Source organism: Colobus angolensis, unplaced genomic scaffold (genome assembly GCF_000951035.1).
Source record: "Colobus angolensis palliatus isolate OR3802 unplaced genomic scaffold, Cang.pa_1.0 Scaffold230, whole genome shotgun sequence".
In the NCBI taxonomy this organism is placed as follows: domain Eukaryota; kingdom Metazoa; phylum Chordata; class Mammalia; order Primates; family Cercopithecidae; genus Colobus; species Colobus angolensis.
The window spans coordinates 6,818,176-6,839,702 of NW_012115489.1; the positions used below are offsets into that span (position 1 = coordinate 6,818,176).

Consider the following 21,527-nt stretch of genomic DNA (forward strand, 5'->3'; position numbering starts at 1 on the left):
TTACAGGCATGAGCCAACACTCCTGGCCTGTTCTTTTTGCTCAAGATTGCTTTGGCTATTAAGGGTTTTTTTGTGGTTCCATATGAATTTTAGAGCTTTGTTTCTTTTCTGTAAAACATGCCACTGGTGTTTTAATAGGGATTACCTTGAACTTGTAATTTCCAAACTCATTCTTTGGACAGCTGAGTCACTTTAACGTATTAATATTCCAGTCTATAAAAACAGGATGCCTTCCCATTTCTTTTGTGTCCTCTTCAAGTTCCTTCATCAGTGTTTTGCAGAGATTTTTCACCTCCTTGGTTAAATCTATTCCTAGGCATTTTTTTTTTGTAGCTATTATAGATTGCTTTCTTGATTTCTTTTCCCTCTAGCTCATGGTAATATATAGAAATGCTACAGATTTTTGTATATTGATTTTGTATCCTGCAACTTTACTGAATTCATTTATCATTTCTAGGGCTTTTTTCTTTTTTGGTGGAATCTTTAGGATTCTCTCTATATAAGATGATGTCATCTACAAACAGGGACAATTTGACTTACTCCTTTCCAATTTGGATCCATTTGTTTCTTTTCCTTGCCTAATTGCTCTAGCTCAGACTTACAGGACTATGCTGAATAACAGTGGTAAGAGCAGGTATCCTTGTCTTATTCCAGTCCTTGGAGGAAAAGTTTCCAACTTTTCTCTATCCAATATGATGCTAGCTGTGGGCTTGCCATATGTGGCCTTTATTGTGTTAAATTTCTTCTATTTCTAATTTTTGAGAGTTTTTATCATGAAAATATGTTGAATTTTATCAAATACTTTTCCCGCAACGATTGAGGTGATCAGATGTTTTTTTCTCTCTGTTGATGTGACATTATTGATTTGAATATTTTGAACCATCCTTGCATCTCTGGATTAAATGCTATTTAATCATAGTGGATATCTGGGATGTACTGTGGGGTTCTCTTTGCTACTATTTTATTGAAGATTTTTGCATCAGGGATATTGACCTGTAGTAGATTTGTTGTTGTTGTTGTTGCATCTTTATCTGGTTTTGGTATCAGGGTTATACTAATGTTGTAGAATGAGTTTGGAAAAGTTCCCTTTCGATTTTTGGGGATATCTTGATAATAATTGGTATTAGTTCTTACAAAATTTGGTAGAATTCAGCAGTGAAACCATCCAGTTCTGGGCTTTTTTTTGTTGGGAGAATTTTTATTATTGATTTAATCTCATTATTCACAATTGGTCTGTTTTCTATTTCTTCTTGATTCAATCTTAGTTTTTTTTTGTATCCAGGAATTTATCTATTTCTTTTAGATTTTCAAATTTGTTGGCATATTGCTGTTTATAATAGTCTTCAATGATCCATTGTATTTCTGTAGTACCAACTGTGAGTATATGGATGAATCTTAAAAACATTATGCTAAGTGCAAAAAGGCAGACACAGGCTGCATTTTGTATAATCCCATTTTTATGAAATGTCTAGAATACACAAATCTACATGAACAGAAAGTGAATTAGTGGTTTCCTAGGGTTAGGAGTCAGGTAGAAGGGGGAAAGAAATGAAGCTTGATATCTAATATATACAAACGTTTCATTTTGGGTATGTTGAAAACATTCTAAAATTATATCATGGTGATGGTTATATAAGTCTGTGAATATGCTAAAGATGATTGAATTAGACACTTTCAATGGGTGAATTGTATGGCATGCAAATTACATCTCAATAAGGCTGTTTTTTTAAAATGAGTGAATTCTGTGGATTGTCTAAGATACATATTATATTCAAATAGCTGAAAGCATAACAGTGAGGACTAAAAAACTATTGACCTTATGCTGCTTTACACTATGTACCTATGTTTGTCACAAGCGAAAAAGGGCGTGAGAAAAATGGCTTTCAGGTCACAAGGAATCTACGAAGGTGACCAGCTATTTGTGGAGAACCTGAAGATAGGATTTTATGGAGGTATTTCCAGCAGACCTATGCCTGAGAAATCTTTTAGGAGCTAAGTAAGCTATGAAGAAATTTTCCGTTATATTCTTTCCTTCCCCCTCTCAAGTTGTTGATACTGATTTAAAATAATTTAGTGTTTCACATATAGTGTTGTTTCTAAAGTGCTTTGATCTAAACTGATTTATGTGTCATACTTCGTAACTTTTTGAATATAACTAGAAATATATAAATCAAAAATATATATTTGTGTGTATGCATGAATTTTCACATATATATGTGTGTGATCCCTACTCACAGGTCTCAGTATTTTGCCACATAGACGAATGTGTCCTTTCAACTGTGTGTGTATCAATACAAACACTAAGCCTGAGTGAAAACAAATAGCATGCTATTATTGCCTGATTCTTGTTTCATATTTAGGACTTAGTGACTGATGATGGCAATGTAGAAATTTTTATATCTCTTGTTAAAATTTTTCATGGAGAAGTATCATTTAAAGAGAAGGACAGCCACTCAGGGAGCTATTTTTTTTGTGGTTAGAAATATGTTGGGGAGCAGGATATAAAGGAGAGGCAGAGATTCTAAGGCCAGCAGATTAGAACAAGATTACAGTAAGCAATTCTCAAAACTCTCAGTCCCTGGGGAGGCAAGGAGAGGACTGGTTGTCCTGAGCCAGCAGGCTTTGCTCATTTCTGAGAATCACTAGGACAACAGCTCTGGTTGGCAGAGGGCCACATGGTCCTTCAGCCAAAGTACACATAGCATGTGGTCCACCCCATCTGTAACTCTAGAGTTTAGATCAACTGAACAAAAGGGTGATTTTGTAATGTCACCCTTCATCAGTCAGAACATTAGAAGATGTGATTATCAGTGGGAGTTTTTGGCTGACGTTTTATTGTAGGCAAACCAAGAGAAGTAAACCATTTCTGCACATGGATAAGAACATGTTGTTGAAGCACTTTCATCAAAATCAGCACTAATTAGAAATTCTTAGGACAGAACCTCACATCAGTTTATAGTTATCCAACATATAGATGAGGAAACCGAGGCCCAGAGTTGTTAAATAACTCAGCTGTGGTGTAGTGAGATAATGTAGAACTGGTTCTAGTTCTACATTAGAACCAGCTGAGTTATTTAGAACCCAGCTCCTCTTACTTTCAGGCTAGTGGTTTTTCCGTTTTACTGGTGTCCTTGGGTTTGGTTCAATATTTTCTGGGTTTTATTCTAAATCAAATGAGGTTGTATTTGCAATTGTGGCTGTTTGTTTTTGTGCCTCGAGGCTTCATATTATGCAACTCTGGCAACATTAAGTGAAGATTCTAATTTTTAAAAGTCCAGCATGAAGCAATAGAAATTGATAGCAAACTTCTGCCTTCTGGCCAAACATTTAAGAGGGGTTTCTTTATTACATAAAGGGAAGAGGATAGATTATCTTTACTGATTTTTCTTACATTTCAAATTAAGGCTCAGTTTTTCTGTTTTGATAGCCTTCTCTTCTATTTCCTAACATCTTTCAAGACACTGGTTCAGTCTAATGAATTTACAACCCCTCGTAAAACCCCCATTGTGGTCATAATTGGGTATTCCTGTAGTAGGAACAATAGGAGAAAGAGCTGTGTGATCTCCTGAGGTTTCTTCCAAAATGTCTCATTTGTAAGGTGGATGTAGTCCTGAGTCAGCATGAAATGGTGAGAAAAGCCTGGGTTTTGAAGTCTGGTTTTGAAACTTGGTTCCACCATTTGCTAGTTGGTAGACTTGGTCAGGTTATTTAAGCTTTCTGAGACTCATTTCTCAGTTTGTAAGCTGAGACTGGATAGTAATATAGGTCTGGCCTCTGTCATTAGGCTCTACTGACCTACCCACATATCACACAGCCTATGGGACAGAATACCTAGCTATATTCACTTCACCTCCTACCCTCTTATGTTTTCACACCCTTGTTGCTTAGCCCTCTCTTTTTTTCTATGTTTGCTTAACTTCTTTCCTTTTGGCTTTATCATTCATTATTAGACTCTGGGTTTGCTTCTCACACTGGAAGACTGGTTTTGTTTCTCTAGTGTTTTGGCTTTCAAGCCACCCATAGGCATACTTTTATCGCACCTTCTTTCTGCATTTGCTCCTGACATTTCTGAGTGGGTACTCACCCATTCAAGGCCTAGCTCCAGGACCCCACCCTGGTACCTCCTGGCTTGGGCTTTCCTCCAGTCTGCTCTAATCCATTCCAAAGCTTTCTGAGAGATATATGAGAAATAAAACAAGTCATGTTTATGAAGGGCCCATAGCATTGCCTGGCACAAACTATATGTGAAAATGCTTTTACTTCTCAGGAGTGAGGATCATGGCCTCTAAGTATCAGAGACAGGGCTGGTAGGAGTAGTAAGAAGTTAATGAGGAAGATGGACAATGATGTATCTTATTGCTCCTTCTGACTTATTTGTTCTGATACCTGTTCTCCCCAAGATGATAAAAAGACATTACATACCCATTGCCTATCAACTGTACACTAGGGATGGGATTATACTTCCGTGCACATACTGCCTTTGTCCTTCCACAGTCCCTTTCATCTGAATTGTCTCCACAGTCATTTTCTCCATTGCATTCTAACTTTCTGGCAATGCAGCGGCCTAGTCAAGAAAAGCAAACATCATCATTGCAACAAATTATCATTTTAGAAAATATTTATTAATCTGAAACACAAATGCTTTAAGTTTCAATGTAAAGTTAAAGGCAAGTCTTCACTATTTTTGATAGAGTTTTAGGAGCACATAAAAATGGAGTGATAAACTGATAAATTTCCACTTGTAAGATTAAAAGGGTCGCCACAGAATAATTTAGTTGCTATGGGCTGATTGTCTTTAAAAAGAGAAGTAATCTTAGAATATCATTGCCATTACAGTGAGATGCTGTAGAGATCATGTTCCATAGGAGAAAATTAACAGGAGGTTCAGAATTTTGTTCTGATCCAGGATGGGACACTCAAGGTCACTGTTTTGACTTAAAAACCTATAATTTTACAGATACACACACAGACGCACAGTCACACACAATAACATGGTTGGATCTCTCAAATTTTATGTTGGGTGAAAAAAGCCAGACACATGAGTCATGTCATGTGATTCCTTTATATAATGTCCACGAAGAAGGAGGGGGAACTAACTAGAAAGGAGAAGGAGGGAACTTTTTAGGCTTATGGGAATTTTCTATATCTTGATATAGAAATCTGTGTTTTCTATATCTTGACATAGGGTTGTTTATATGATTGTATAATTTGTCAAAGCAAAATTGCACACTTAGAGTCATATATTTCACTATGTATAATTAGTACAGATTTTATTAAATATATCTACTATGTATTCTACTATATATAATTACTGTACATAATTGTTTTACTGCATATAATTTGCTATATCTATTTTTTGGACAAGTTAAGTGTCTAAATACTACAGTAGCAAGTTGAGTGAGCAAATTTAGAAAATGGTACAAATTCCATGTACCCAAATAATTACCTTCCGTTTTTGACTTACTGAATTTCATAAGGATCCTTGGAATCAGAGTATATTATAGAAATTGAAATACTTATGTGCAATGACAGATGTCTCCTCTCCTGCCTTTTACCTTCTTGCCTGTCATCAGTGATGTTGGCATCTATACCCGTATGTACAGGTCCAACTGACAATGATTAAAGGTTTTACTTGAGATTATCTGGTTGATTATTTTAAGATGTGATTAGCATCTCACTACAATTGTGCATGACTATTTTGACTAAAATGCTTGGGAAAATTGGGCATTCTGTTGAATTAGTTCTTTTTTAATTAATAGCGGGTTCCCAAGAAAGTACTTGGTTTCAACTTTTTTGGTTAATAATTTTCACTTAGAAGGTAGAGTGTAATTAAAATAATTACATCTTCCATCTTGCATTATGTCAGGACTATTATTATAAAGAATTATAGCTACGAGCACCATAATCACACAGGACTGAAAATACAGATTGAATTGAATGTCTGTTCATCCCATGACTTAACCTGAAAGATGCTCTATTTTTAAACAGTGCATTTCTAGCTTTTTTTTTTGTTTTATGTTGTTTTCAGGGCAGAAGAGAATGGGCATTTTAGTTTGAAATAGAGAGGCTATTTATTAAAATACGAATCTATACATATTACATTTTTTAAAAAGTGTTGCAGCACACCAACATGGCACATGTATATATATGTAACAAACCTGCACATTGTGCACATGTACCCTAGAACTTAAAGTATAATAATAAAAAAAAAAGACAAAAAAAAAGTTTTGAACCTAGCACTTAAAATTTAAGCAAAGGTTTATTTTTGATATGGTTACACTAAAATCACATTTTATTAGACAGAAGGAGGGATACACATGTATAATATAGTTCTCATTAGCTTAGTTTTGTGAGCAGAGTACCAGATTTGTGAGAATAAAGAAATTCTATTCATTTAGTACTTATAGTCATATCTTAGAGAGTCCATTAGCAAGGGCAGAGATGAAGGGAAGAGGATACCTCTTGAGTGATGTTTAGGAATAGGCCTGATGTGTCATGATTGAGAATGGTTTCAGGCCATAAAAACTCTATGGAATAGAAAGCATAAGGGGAGAGATATTGTAAGCCATATATATATTCTATACCAAAAAAGGAATGAGAAATTAAAGGATAGTTTGAATATTGCAGGATTTGCAGAAGTCAGCATGCTTAGCCAGCACATGCATATATACATTTGCACTTGGAACCATGCAATCATTTAGAAATTGCACGTTTTTCCTATCCATTGGAAGTGATTTGTGTCGCTGTAATACTGTATTATTTTTTAAAACCAGCTGCAAATTCTCTAGCCTTTTATGATTAAAATTAGGGCTCTGAAAGAAGAGTTGGTATATTACATGGGAATTAACCTAATGGGTAATTCTTAAAAATCCATGTATATATCTAAATAATCCATTTAGTCTTGGGGACTCTTGGGAGACTCTGAACATCAGTCATAATGGAGGAAAGGTAAGATGGTCAATCTTTTCAGGAGAGATAGTTCTTTGTTAATTGAGGGCCAAGTATCATCTTGAGTCAGAAAAACAATCATTCATAAACCTCTTACTCCCATTGACAGTGGCATTAGTAGATGCAAAAGCAAAAGGAGAGCAAAATAGTATACCATCTTCAATGGAATATTTGACAACCAAAAGCCTACGGCATCACCCAGTCAGAATGTATGCCAACTATATCTGTGCCAGAGATTTACCAATCAGTTCCTGGATCATGAAAATATCTAAGGACTTTGGGCTCTGGGAAGCAGGGCATGGGTTACTCAGGGAGTATGGAGTAGCAGTTGCTTACCAATCATTACAGACACATCTTCATAATACAGTTATTTGAAAATCAGTGGTTATGGACGTAACTGTTGATGAACTGGTGATCAGCTGTGCTTACATTGCTAACCTTTCTAAAATTGTTCATTATAAATTGGTGACCCATTGATGCATCTCAAGGCTTCTCAGACTTTGAGTATTTTTGGCCTGAATGCAGCTCTTTTGTAATTTTTCATAGATTTATCATCTACTGAATTAAAGAGTATTTTTTTGCTTATATGTGGTAAAAACCATCTTTCAAGCTTCAAATCGTTATATTTCAGTTCTAGATCTTGATTTTGATACTCTGGATATAATGATCAGGTCTGTATTACCCTCAGCCATTGTCATTGGGATTTTGCTCTGATTCCCTCCTTTGTCAATTTGTGACATGTCCTTATTTATATAAACACAAAGTATATCTCCCAACCCAAATCTCACTGTCATATCCAGGTTTGGGGTGGAAGTGAATAGAGGAAAACCCTGACCCCAGCATTCCTGTCTGACATTCAGAAAAAGCTGGAAAAGCTGAGGGCAGGAGGCAGGGAGTAAGAGGGGAAAACATGGGTTCCAAGGTCTTGGGTCAATTTTCTATGGAATTTGGAAATTTGCTATCTAGTTATAAATACTTCACTTTTCAGGATATCTCAGAGCACACAGAAATGATAGACATTTCATTCATCTGAAATTTAATTTTATTGTAACTTTAAGTTGACTGTTTAGATAGGAGGTCAATGAACTATGGCCTGTGGGCTAAAACTAACCTGAACTATGGCCACCTGCTTTTGTAAAGAAAATTTTATCGAAACACAGCTATGCTCATTTGTGTATGTGCTTTTGACTTACTCGTTTGGAATTAATTTTAGAGCCAGTCAAGAAAGTTTTGTACATCATCTCTAGTCATCTTCCACCATGATATTTTAATATTCTTGTCCCAATAAATTATATTAAAAATCTTTTAAAATATGTGATTTCTTTTAAAATTATCCTGATTATAGATTTGTGCATATCAGGTAAGTGGACAAAATGGTATAACTGAAAAGCCATAATTTTACAGTGGAATATCTTGGGAATTGGCAGCATAACACTCCATTCCACTCTGCTTAAAACGTGGTGGGATTTCTCTGTGATGGATTCTACTGTTAGTCAATTGGAGTAACTTTGATTTAGTCAAGTTATTTTTAGTGGAGACTGAACATTTCACAAAAATACATTACCACTGTCACAGCGAAATTTATTCTTGCAGTCAGCCTCTTCAATTTTGCAGAGCTTAGATGGAATGCATGGCTGAAAGGCTACCAGAGGCTCAGTGCATGGCTGTCCCCCAAACTGACTGGGACGCAAGACAGATCTAACTTTAGACTGAAAGGAAAGAAGAGAAAGATAAAACTCTGAGACAGGGTCAAGGTCAAAATATATCTAAGAAAACGGGGCTTCTCAATCACAATAGTGATTTTTCCTATGGTAACCTTCCTTAAATTTTACTAATGATTCTTCCAATTCCATTATTATGCTCCCTTAGGGAAGTAACCACCTCTGTGGGCCTCTGTTTCCCAACCAGTAAAATGAGGAAGCGGGTCAAAAAGGTTTCTAAGGCTTCTTATAACTCTGAAACCATATGGGTTATACATTTTCAAAATAAAATGTATAAATGTTTGCTGAGAGTCTCTTGAGCACAGTAAATTCCTCCAGGCCATAACAGTAGCCTTTCCTAGATCTTAAAGATAATGTCAAGGGATAAATGTGAAGTAATTTTGAGGTTCTTTTGCATAAGAAAGTCCCTGTGAAAGCCAATGCTAATGTAGTCTACACTTTAAAAAGATTTTAAATGGTGAGTAAAAACATGGTGAGTTAAGGGAGAATAGAAATATGATAGGACTAAAAAGTACTGACTTTGAAGTCAGAAAAATTCAATTTATTTATTAATGGGTGTATTCTTGGGCAAATTGCTTAACCCCAAATGAGCAATAACTTTCTTATCTGTAAAATGGGTAGAGAAACATAATATGATGTGAAGTTTGAATAAGATGACACATGAAAGGGAGCTAGAACAGTTCCTGTTAGAAAGTAGGTGTTCCACAGATGAGTTTCTTTTCCTTCCCTGCTATGTAAATGCTCAGCATGACCCTGACTGTGGTTCACATTGGCCAATGCCCTTACAGGAATGAGCGTGTGGTGGGTAAATATTCCAATCAGGAACAATAAACAAATTGAAGGACTGCTGTGAGAAGAGGGAATGTAGAGGAAGGACAAGGAGTCAAGGTTTTGATTCATTTCCCTCATTTCTGTCTGATTTAAAACCTTGGCCTGAAACCTGGTTGTTGTTTTTTTGTTTTGTTTTGTTTTGTTTTAGTACGAGTTGAGCATACCTCGTCTGAAAACCCAAAATCCAAAATGCTCCAAAATCTAAAAATTTTTGAGTGCCAACATGATGCCACAGTGGAGTATTGTATATGTAAATACTTATCATAAATTTGTTTCATGAGCAAAATTATTAAAAATATTGTTTAAAATTATCTTCAGGCTATATGTATAAGGTATATATGAAACATAAATGAATTTCATGTTTAGATTGTGTCCCATCCCCAAGCTACTACATTATGTATATGCAAATATTTCAGAATCCAAAAAACATCCAAATCTAAAACACTTCTGATACCAACATTTCAGATAAGGATTACTCAATCTGTATACACTTTTGCTTGCAGAATTCTCAGAAGGCACAGGTAGTAGAATTCAGAACTGTGTAAGTACAATATCAATACTGGGAGCAAAATTTCCTTTTTGTGTTCATATGACAGTAAAATACATAAATAAATAAATCCCCTCTTCCCCCCACAAAAGTGCTAAATGGAATTTTCCCTCAATGGAAGCTGGGACAGTTGATTTTCAGAAATTGAAGTAATTTAGCATTACTGTGCTGTTAAGCGTGTCAGGGAATCAGAGCCCTCTATTGTGACTTGTATTTCCTGGAAATGCCCATGATTGCCTACCTGTTTTTCAACACAAGGGTCACAGTCTGACCATGGTCCAAAATCTCCCAGGAGGCAGTTGATGGGGCAACTTTGCCAGTTACATTCTCTAGTTTCCTGCTTGCTGCAAATCTGTTCACAAAAGTTTTCCTGGTAGTACTTATCTACTACTATTTGTCTGTAACAGTGAAGAAAAAGTTGCTTAGAATGAGTGTATTCAGCACACAGCCTGCTCCATAATCAAAGTATCATTGAGCATTAACTACAATAAATAGAAAAGAAAGAAAATTTTCATGGAAAAATTAGGCAGGTTGGCATATATGCAGTTCTCATCACTTAATAGAACTCAGGACATACTTTGTGAGACTCAGTATAAAATGAAAATGGGAAACCTCTTGCTCAAAACTAAGAACTTCAGGGCAGCAATGGCAGATCATTAAGCCAAGTACGAAGCCCTTCTAAGTGTGGGGCCTGTGTGACTGCACATGTTACACTGTGAAGCCAGCCATGCTGGAGCTCCTCGAATGGACTGGAAGGCAAGGAAAGATGAAAGGAGAGAAAGATCCTGCAAATTGCTTGGAGGAGGACAATACAGGGTGCTGTGGGGCTAAAGATTCAAAGAGAAATTGACACGGGAGAAACATCCTGAATAATTCACATGAAATCTCCAGGTAACAGAGGGAAGGGAATTTGGAGGAAGTGACATGTGCAAAGATTTGAGGTAGAAGAGAGCATGTCCAGGTAGCTCTCCAGGGAGGAGCTTGTGTGACTGGCCAGGAATATTTGCTGTTCTTTGTAGGCAGCAGGGAGCTACTGAGCAATATTGTAACAAATCTGTTTTCACGTATGTAGTAGATAGTTTATTGGGGAAGTCAATTGGTAATTTTAATGAGATTTACACTATATATGTAAACATAATTTTATAAAATAAGGATCCTAAAAGATTCTGTAATGGTGAAAACACATTAAATGTATGCTTTTCTCCCCTAACATGTGAGCAACTCCATGGTATGGAAACATTTAACAGAGTTGAAGAAACTGTGGGAGATGAGAAGTCTGAATTGGTGAAAAGACTGAATTATTAAATGTTATCAAGAAAGAACAGTTTTGTTGCCATTTTGTATATGCCAACAATCAAGCTAATAGCTAGCAGTTCTGCTCAATTGAGGTCCTGTTAGATTCGATTTAATGAGTAGAAAATTCTCTAATTAACTCACTAACTGTAGGCAAGCAGAGTTTTATGCTGATTGAAAAAAAGCTTGGGTAGTGATTCTAAGCAAGTTGAATAGTCAACTGAAAGTGTTGCATGGATTCTTAATTAAATTTCTTTGAAACCCTTCGTTTTTGTAGAGAGAACAAAAGTAGACTTCCTTTCAATCTCATAAGAGAAAAACTTCAAATTTCATCCAAATTTGTAAGTTCTTACTTTGAGATATATATATGTGTATATATATATATATGTGTGTGTGTGTGTGTGTTTTCCCCCATTGCTCAGTGTGGCACTTCTGATGTTGCTGACTTCATCCTCCAGTCCTTCCAGGGCACAAAGAAAAGCTACAAAGCTCACACCCACCTGTGTCTGCTCTGAGTTCCAGAACTGCAGGTTTTTGAGCAGCTGGACCACTGAGTCCATGGGTAGTGATCACAGAAGCAGGCTTGGCCCTTGTTGATCAGAGCACTCAGCAGGATGAAGTACAAGATGGAGTGTCTGGCCATGCCTTGAGAGCCTCCAGGCCCTAAAATGAAAGAATATGTACCACATATCAAATTACCCACCTTTTTCGAGGGTAAACCTTCACAAGTCATCCTGAGTCACAGATTCAAATGTGATTTTAGAAAATATATGCATTTTTCTGTCTTCCTTAAGGCAAGTCAACACCTACAAATTCACATGCTCATGAGTACAAATCCTATTTTTAAAGATTTTTAGGGTGGAGATTACCATAGACACAACCTCCAGTACTAGTAAGTTTCTTCAAATGGTTAGTGATAGGCTACAAGACAAAGTATGTAGCATGTATTTGTAATCCATTTCATTCCAAAACGTATTTTAGACTTACACAGTCTTATCCTTCTCAAAACACCTGCTCCTTTTGTGTGGGTAATAGCTTCAAGTACATTTCAGCTGTTCCTACTTTTCTGGGACTGGGAAAGAAGTTTGGATCATTCTTCTGGATGCTCTTTTTCATTTCCTGACATTCTGGAAACCTGCTAAAGAGAATGTTCACTGACTCCATATAGAGCCAGAGAAATAAGAGCTGGAAAGGGTCTTTGAAACTTCCAAGTCAAACTCTTTCATTTTATGGAGATAAAATGAGGCTCAAGGCAGTGCAATAGTGTTGAGGCTGCAGGTCAAGTAGGAGCTCATGAACCCTGGTTCTTGAATGAGGTGTAGCCCTTCACTGAGTTTCTAAGAATCCTAAGTACTGTGTTACTAGAGCATCAAGATGCCTGGAGCTCCACCACTCAGACCACAAGAGGTTGAACAGAAAAATCTTTGACCAGTGGTTCCCACTTATGGTCTTGAAGATCCATGAGTTACTTGCAAAACCATACCCACTGCTTGTTATTGCCAGTTTGATCATTATATCCCTAATGAAACATGCAACATGATTATGTATGTATATGTCAATAATTCTGCTGTAATTAATATAGTAGTAACTTTTACTTTAAAGAGTCAAATACCATTCACCTAATTTTTCTGTCTCAGTTTCACTATCTATAAAATAAGAGTAATACCTACCTCATAAAGCTTTTGTTAGGATTAAGTAAGAGGGTTCATGTAAAATGCTTAGAACAATTATTGGCATAGAATCATCACTCAATAAATACTAGCTTTTCAAATTAGTAATAACTTTAAGAATGTTACAGATTTAATAGTAGCTGTTGGTCACACATTTTAAATAGATATTTCCAAATTTCCCTGCTAAAATATGTCTCTCTCATGTCTCAGAGGATGAGTTTCTGATTATATTCATATGTGGTTAGTTTATGTTTCTTAGTTTTGATGAAAGGATACATCAGTAAAAATAAATGGGGTTCATCATTTGATAAATCTTGGCTTAAGCCAAAAGCTTGAGATCAGATATAAAAATTGTTTCTTCAGTATGTTCAGAAACTAGAGTTAATAATAGGGTTAATAATTCTTGTTAATAAATCAGGAAGCTTTTTAAACTCTTCTAGAAGCTCAAAGAAAAATGCCAGAATAAAAGCAACCAAATCCATTGACATATGGCTGAATATGTCTTTCAATTTAAGATGGAATGAACATGCATTTGAGTATTCATTGTGTGCTGCTAGGCATTGAATGAGACACAAAGAAATAGAAGCCTTTATCACTGTCTGGGAGGGTAGACAGAAATTGAAAATACTACCTATGCTTTTTACCCAAGCTTTTTACTCTACCTCATAGATATGCTGCTATAGCCCTAGACTATTTCAGTCATAAAAATGAAGGGCTTTTGGGCATTATTCAAGATGGCCGAATAGGAACAGCTCCAGTCTACAGTGCCCAGCATGAGTGACAGAGAAGACAGGTAATTTTTGCATTTCCAACTGAGGTACCAGGTTCATCTCACTGGGGCTTGTTGGACAGTGGGTGCAGTCCATGGAGTGTGAGCCAAAGCAGGGCAGGGCATTGCCTCACCCGGGAAGTGCAAGGAGTTGGGGAATTCCCTTTCCTAACCAAGAGAAGCCATGACAGATGGTACCTGGAAAATCGGGACACTCCCACCCTAATACTGCACTTTTCCAATGGTCTTAGCTAATGGCACACCAGGAGATTATATCCCATGCCTGGCTCAGAGGGTCCCACACCCATGGAGCCTTGCTCACTGCTAGCACAGCAGTCTGAGATCGAACTGCAAGGCAGCAGCAAGGCTGAGGGAGGGGCATCCACCATTGCTGAGGCTTGAGTAGGAAAACAAAGTGGCTGGGAAGCTCAAACTGAGTGGAGCCCACCGCAGCTTAAGGAGGCCTGCCTGCCTCTGTAGACTCCACCTCTGGGAGCAGGGCTTAACTGAACAAAAAGCAGCGGAAACTTCTGCAGACTTTAACGTCCCTGTCTGACAGTTTTGAAGAGAGTAGTGGTTCTCCCAGCATGGAGTTGGAGATCTGAGAATGGACAGACTGCCTCCTCAAGTGGGTCCCTGACCCCTGAGTAGCCTAACTGGGAGACACCTCCCAGTAGGGGCCGACTGACACCTCATACAGCCAGATGCCCCTCTGAGACGAAGCTTCCAGAGGAACAATCAGGCAGCAACATTTGCCATTGTGCAATACGTGCTGTTCTAAAGCCTCTGCTGGTGATACCCAAGCAAACAGGGTCTGGAGTGGACCTTGAGCAAACTCCAACAGACCTGCAGCTGAGGGTCCTAACTGTTAGAAGGAAAACTAACAAACAGAAAGGACATCCACACCAAAATCCCATCTGTGCATCACCACCATCAACAACCAAAGGTAGATAAAACCACGAAGATGGAGAGAAACCAGAGCAGAAAAGCTGAAAATTCTAAAAATCAGAGCACTTCTGCTCCTCCAAAGGAATGCAGCTCCTCACCATCAATGGAACAAAGCTGGATGGAGAATGACTTTGACGAGTTGAGAGAAGGCTTCAGATGATCGGTAATAACAAACTTTTCTGAGATAAAGGAGGATGTTCGAACCCATCGCTAAAAACCTTGAAAAAGATTAGAAGAATGGCTAACTAGAATAAACAGTGCAGAGAAGACCTTAAATGACCTGATGGAGCTGAAAACCATGGCACGAGAACTACATGATGCATGCACAAGCTTCAACAGCTGATTCGATCAAGTGGAAGAAAGGGTTTCAGTGATTGAAGATCAAACAAATGAAATGAAGCAAGAAGAGAAGTTTAGAGAAAAAAGAGTAAAAAGAAATGAATGAAGCCTACAAGAAATATGGGACTATGTGAAAAGGACAAATCTATGTCTGATTGGTGTACCTGAGGGAGAATGGAACCAAGTTGGAAAACACTCTGCAGGATATCATCCAGGAGAATTTCCTCAACCTAGTAAGGCAGACCAACATCCAAATTCAGGAAATACAGAGAATGTCACAAAGATGCTCCTCAAGAAGAGCAACTCCAAGACACATAATTGTCAAATTGACCAAAGTTGAAATGAAGGAAAAAATATTAAGGGCAGCCAGAGAGAAAGGTCGGGTTACTCACAAAGGGAAGCCCATCAAACTAACAGCGGATCTCTCAGCAGAAACTATACAAGCCAGAAGAGAGTAGGAGCCAATATTCAACATTCTTAAAGAAAAGGATTTTCAACCCAGAATTTCATATCCAGCCAAAATAAGCTTCATAAGTGACGGAGAAATAAAATCCTTCACAGACAAGGAAATGCTGAGAGATTTTTGTTACCACCAGACCTGCCTTACAAGGAAGCAGTCTGAAGGAAGCACTAAACATGGAAAGGAACAACCGGAATCAGCCACTGCAAAAACATGACAAATTGTAAAGACCATTGATGCTAGGAAGAAACTGCATCAACTAATGGGCAAAATAACCAGCTAACATCATAATGACAGGATCAAATTCACATATAATATTAAATGGGCTAAATGCTCCAATTAAAAGACACAGACTGGTAAATTGGATAAAGAGTCAAGACCCATCAGTTTGCTGTATTCAGGAGACCCATCTCACTTGCAGAGACCCACATAGGCTCAAAATAAAGGGAGGGAGGAAGATCTACCAAGCAAATGGAAAACAAAAAAGCAGGGGTTGCAATCCTACTCTCTGATAAAACAGACTTTAAACTAACAAAGATCGAAAGAGACAAAAAAGGCCATTACACAATGGTAAAGGGATCAATTCAACAAGAAGAGCTAACTATCCTAAATATGTATGCACCCAATACAGGAGCACCCAGATGCATAAAGCAAGTCCTTAGAGATCCACAAAGAGATGTAGACTCCCACACAATAATTGGAGACTTTAACACCAGACTGTCAACATTCAACAGATCAACAAGACAGAAAGTAAACAAAGATATCCAGGAATTGAACTCAGCTCTGCACCAAGCAGACCTAATATACATCTACAGAACTCTCCACCCCAAATTAATAGAATATACATTCTTCTCAGCACCACATCACACTTATTCCAAAATTGACCACAGAGTTGGAAGTAAAGCACTCCTCAGCAAATGTACAAGAACAGAAATTATAACAAACTGTCTCTCAGACCACAGTGCAATCAAACTAGAACTCAGGATTAAGAAACTCACTCAAAACCACTCAACTACATGGAAACTGAACCACCTGCTCCTGAATGACTACTGGGTACACAATGAAATGAAAGCAGAAATAAAGACGTTCTTTGAAACCAATGAGAACAAAGACACAACATACCAGAATCTCTGGGACACATTTAAAGCAGTGTGTAGAGGGAAATTTATAGCACTAAATGTCCAAAACAGAAAGCAGGAAAGATCTAAACTTGACACCGTAGCATCACAATTAAAAGAACTAGAGAAGCAAGAGCAAACACATTCAAAAACTGGCAGAAGGCAAGAAATAACTAAGATCAGAACAGAACTGAAGGAGACAGAGAACAGAAAACCCTTCAAAAAATCAAAGAATCCAGGAGCTGGTTTTTTGAAAAGATCAACAAAACTGATAGACTGCTGGCAAGACCAATAAAGAAGAAAAGAGAGAAGAATCAAACAGATGCAATAAAAAATGATAAAGGGAATATCACCACTGATCCCACAGATATACAAACTACCATCAGATAATACTATAAATAACTCTAAGCAAATAAACTAGAAAATCTAGATGAAGTGGATAAATTCCTGGACACATATACCCTCCCAAGACTAAACCAGGAAGAAGTTGAATCCCTGAATAGACCAATAACAGACTCTGAAATTGAGGCAATAATTCATAGCTTACCAACCAAGAAAAGTCCAGGACCAGAAGGATTCAGAGCCGAATTCTACCAGAGGTACAAAGAGGAGCTGGCACCATTCCTTCTGAAACTATGCAAATCAATAGCAAAAGAAGGAATCATTCCTAACTCATTTTATGAGGCCAACATCATCCTGATACCAAAGCCCAGCAGAGAAACAACAAAAAAAGAGAATTTTAGACCAATATCCCTGATGAACATCACTACAAAAATCCTCAATAAAATACTGGCAAACTGAATCCAGTAGCACATCAAAAAGCTTATCCACCACGATCAAGTTGACTTTACCCCTGGGATGCAAGGCTGGTTCAATATATGCAAATCAATAAATGTAATCCAACATGTAAACTGAACCAAAGACAAAAACCATGTGATTATCTCAATAGATGCAGAAAAGGCCTTTGACAAAATTTAACAGCCCTTCATGCTAAAAACGCTCAATAAACTAGGTATTGATGGGACATATCTCAAAATAATAAGAGCTATTTATGACAAACCCACACCCAATATCATACTGAACAGGCAGAAACTGGAAGCATTCCTTTTGAAAACTGGCATAAGACAGGGATGCTCTCTACAACCACTCTTACTCAACATAGTGTTGGGAGTGCTGGCCAGGGCAATCAAGCAGGACAAAGAAATAAAGGGTATTCAACTAGGAAATGAGGAAATCAAATTGTCCCTGTTTGCAGATGACATGATTGGATGTTTAGAAAACCCCATCGTCTCAGTCCAAAATCTCCTTAAGCTGAGAAGCAACTTCAGCAAAGTCTCAGGATACAAAATCAATATGCAAAAATCACAAGCATTCCTATACACCAATAACAGACAAACAGAGAGCCAAATCGTGAGTGACCTCCCATTCACAATTGCTTCAAAGAGAGTAAAATACCTAGGAATTCAACTTACAAGGGATGTGAAGGACCTCTTCAAGGAGAACTACAAACCACTGTTCAATGAAATAAAAGAAGACACAAACAAATTGAAGAATATGCCATGCACATGGATAGGAAGAATCAATATTGTGAAAATGGCCATACTGCCCAAGGTAATTTATAGATTCAATGCCATCCCTATGAAGCTACCAATGACTTTCTTCACAGAATTGGAAAAAAACTACTTTAAAGTTCACATGCAACCAAAAAAGAGCCCATATTGCCAAGACAATCCTAAGCCAAAAGAACAAAGCTGGAGGCATCACTCTACCTGACTTCAAACTATGCTACAAGGCTACAGCAACCAAAACAGCATGGTACTGGTACCAAAACAGAGATACAGACCAATGGAACAGACCAGAGCCCTCAGAAATAATACCACACATCTACAGCCATCTGATCTTTGACAAACCTGAGAGAAACAGAAATGGGGAAAGGACTCCCTATTTAATAAATGGTGCTGGGAAAACTGGCTAGCCATATGTAGAAAGCTGGATCCCTTCCTTACACCTTATACAAAAATTAATTCAAGATGGATTAAAGATTTAAATGTTAGCCCTAAAACCATAAAAACCCTAGAAGAAAACCTAAGTAATATCATTCAGGACATAGGCATGGGCAAGGACTTCATGACTAAAACACCAAAAGCAATGGCAACAAAAACCAAAATTAACAAATGGAATCTAACTAAACTAAAGAGCTTCTGCACAGCAATTGAAATGACCATCAGAGTAAACAGGAAACCTGCAGGATGGGAGAAAATTTTTGCAATCTACCCAACTGACAAAGGGCTAATATCTAGAATCTACAAAGAACTTAAACAAATTTCCGGGAAAAAATCAAACAACTCCATCAAAAATTGGGCAAGTATCTGAACAGACACTTCTCAAAAGAAGACATTTATGCACCCAGCAGACACATGAAAAAATGGTCATCATCACTGGCCATCAGAGAAACGAAAATCAAAACCACAACGAGACACCATCTCACACCAGTTAGAATGGCAATCATTAGAAAGTCAGGAAACAACAGGTGCTGAACAAGATGTGGAGAAATGGGAGCACTTTTACACTGTTGGTGGAACTGTAAACTAGTTCAACCATTGTGGAAAACAGTGTGGCGATTCCTCAAGGATCTAGAACTAGAAATACCATTTGTCCCAGTCATCCCATTACTGGGGATATACCCAAAGGATTATAAATCATGCTCCTATAAAGACACATGCACACGTATGTTTATTGCGGCACTACTCACAATAGCAAAGATGTGGAACCAACCCAAATGTCCATCAATGATAGACTGGATTAAGAAAATGTGGCACATATACACCATGGAATACTATGCATCCAAAAAAAAAGGATGGAACTGGAAACCATTATTCTGAGCAAACTATCACAAGGATAGAAAACAAAACACCGCATGTTCTCACTCATAGGTGGGAACTGAACAATGAGAACACTTGGACACAGGGTGGGGAACATCACACACTGGGGCCTGTCGTGGGGTTGGGGGAAGGGGGAGGGATAGCATTAGGAGATATACCTAATGTAAATGACAAGTTAATGGGTGCAGCCTACCAACATGGTACATGTATACATATGTAACAAACCTGCACATGTACCCTAGAACTTAAAGTATAATAAAAAAAATGAGGGGCTTTTTTATCCCACTCCACTTGCAAGGTAACTCACATTTCCTGGTTTTCCACAGCAACACAGAACCACATGGTATTGGGACAAGAATAGCCAGATAGAATTTAGGTTTTGATCAGACATATGATGTGAGTCCCAAACATCCAATCTGAGTTCAAGATTGGGTGGTGTTTCACTGGCTTCAGGGCCCTTGGGAGCTGAGGCTCCCAAATAATGTGAAGCTTTCTTTTCAACCACTAGATAGACTAGAGAAACCACCTCCCTATACCCTTCACCCTTGCTCCCCACTGCCAAAATTGGAATCTTCTCATACAGGAATCTTTTCAGCAAGAAAATCTAAATAGATACTTTTTTGTCTATTTTTCTTTTTCTTTTTAGATGTTGGACGAGACAGATATCTTTCAGAATATTTCTCTCAATTGTAGAGAAAACAAATTCTTAAAGCCTCTTGTGAAATTTTCATGTAAATAATTTGGAGAAGTTAAATTGCAGGAGATTACTAGTTCTCAGTTCTCAGCAGACACTATGTTTTAACTTCCAAAAGCTTGAAATGTATGGGTGAGTTTTATTCCAATTATTATCAAAAACTGCGAAAACAGAACCCTTACAAAATATTCTGATCTCTCTTTAAGCTGTAACTGTTTTGAGGCAATATGGAGCCTGATACAAGATGAAAACATTACAACTTATTTGATGAGGTACTAATGAAAGAGCTAATTGGTAGCTTTTCTGTTTTAATATTCTATTGTTAGGAAGAAAAACTGTTTTATGTTAAAACAATTTTATTTTTATTTATTTATTTTTTTGAGACAGAGTTTTGTTGTGTCACCCAGGTTAGAGCACAGTGGCACGATCTCGGCTCACTGCAACCTCAGCCTCCTGGATTCAAGCAATTCTCTGACTCAGCCTCCCAAGCAGCTGGGATTACAGGCACCTGCCACCATGCCCAGCTATTTTTTGTATTTTTAGTGGACTTGGGGTTTCACCACTTTGGCCAAGCTGGTCTTGAACTCCTGACCTCGTGATTCACCTGCCTCAGCCTCCCAAAGTGGTGAGATTACAAGCCACCGCACCCAGCAACAATTTTTATTCAAATAAAAATAATTACTTCTCTGAACTTTTTTGTTATGATGACCTAGCATATCGTATCATATGGTTTCTAATTTATTAATTTCCACATCTCCAGGCATTTTGGAGGTATCTAAAATTACATGCAGGCATTTTACCCATTACTATACAATTTTCATACAAACACAGAATAAAAGAATGTTCAGTGAATAGAGGAAGATAGGAAAAAGTCTTCCAATTCAGTGCCATGGTAGAAGAGCAGAATTCTGCAGTTTTCTCATAGTTGCCATCCTCTCTTGAGTTTTCCAAAAATCAGTGATCCCATTGAACCATTGATGATAGCTTTATGAGCATTTAGAGAATTTCAATTAAAATGAAGCCCATCTTATTCTAACCTGTCAACTACTAATGTATTTCACTCACATGAACCATTTGTCTGCAAGGCAGTTCAGCATATCTTACCCAACAGATTTCAGAGGATGCTCTAGTTTATCCCCAACTATAGATTCTTGCTTTACATCTCCTTTACACTTACTAAATTTCTTATTTCTTTTTTTTTTTTTCTGTGCATGCCCAGAGGCTCAAGAAAGGATATTTACTATAGCCAAGGTAAGCTGGGTAGTCCAGGCGCATGATTGACCTTGGCTAAAGAGTATGTTTGCTTT

At 37.5% G+C, this 21,527-nt stretch overlaps 1 protein-coding gene across 2 annotated transcripts in view; it reads right to left on the minus strand.

Moving 5' to 3' along the window:
• Positions 1-21,527, minus strand: part of C6 (complement component 6) — a 117,210-nt gene that overhangs the window by 49,235 nt on the left and 46,448 nt on the right. For both annotated transcript variants that reach the window (XM_011944419.1, XM_011944420.1), the window contains exons 2-5: positions 11,841-12,003; positions 10,289-10,445; positions 8,513-8,657; positions 4,423-4,564 (exon numbers count right to left, since the gene is read on the minus strand). In XM_011944419.1, coding sequence (XP_011799809.1) covers positions 4,423-4,564; positions 8,513-8,657; positions 10,289-10,445; positions 11,841-12,003 — 607 coding nt within the window. The remainder of the gene's footprint in view (positions 1-4,422; positions 4,565-8,512; positions 8,658-10,288; positions 10,446-11,840; positions 12,004-21,527) is intronic.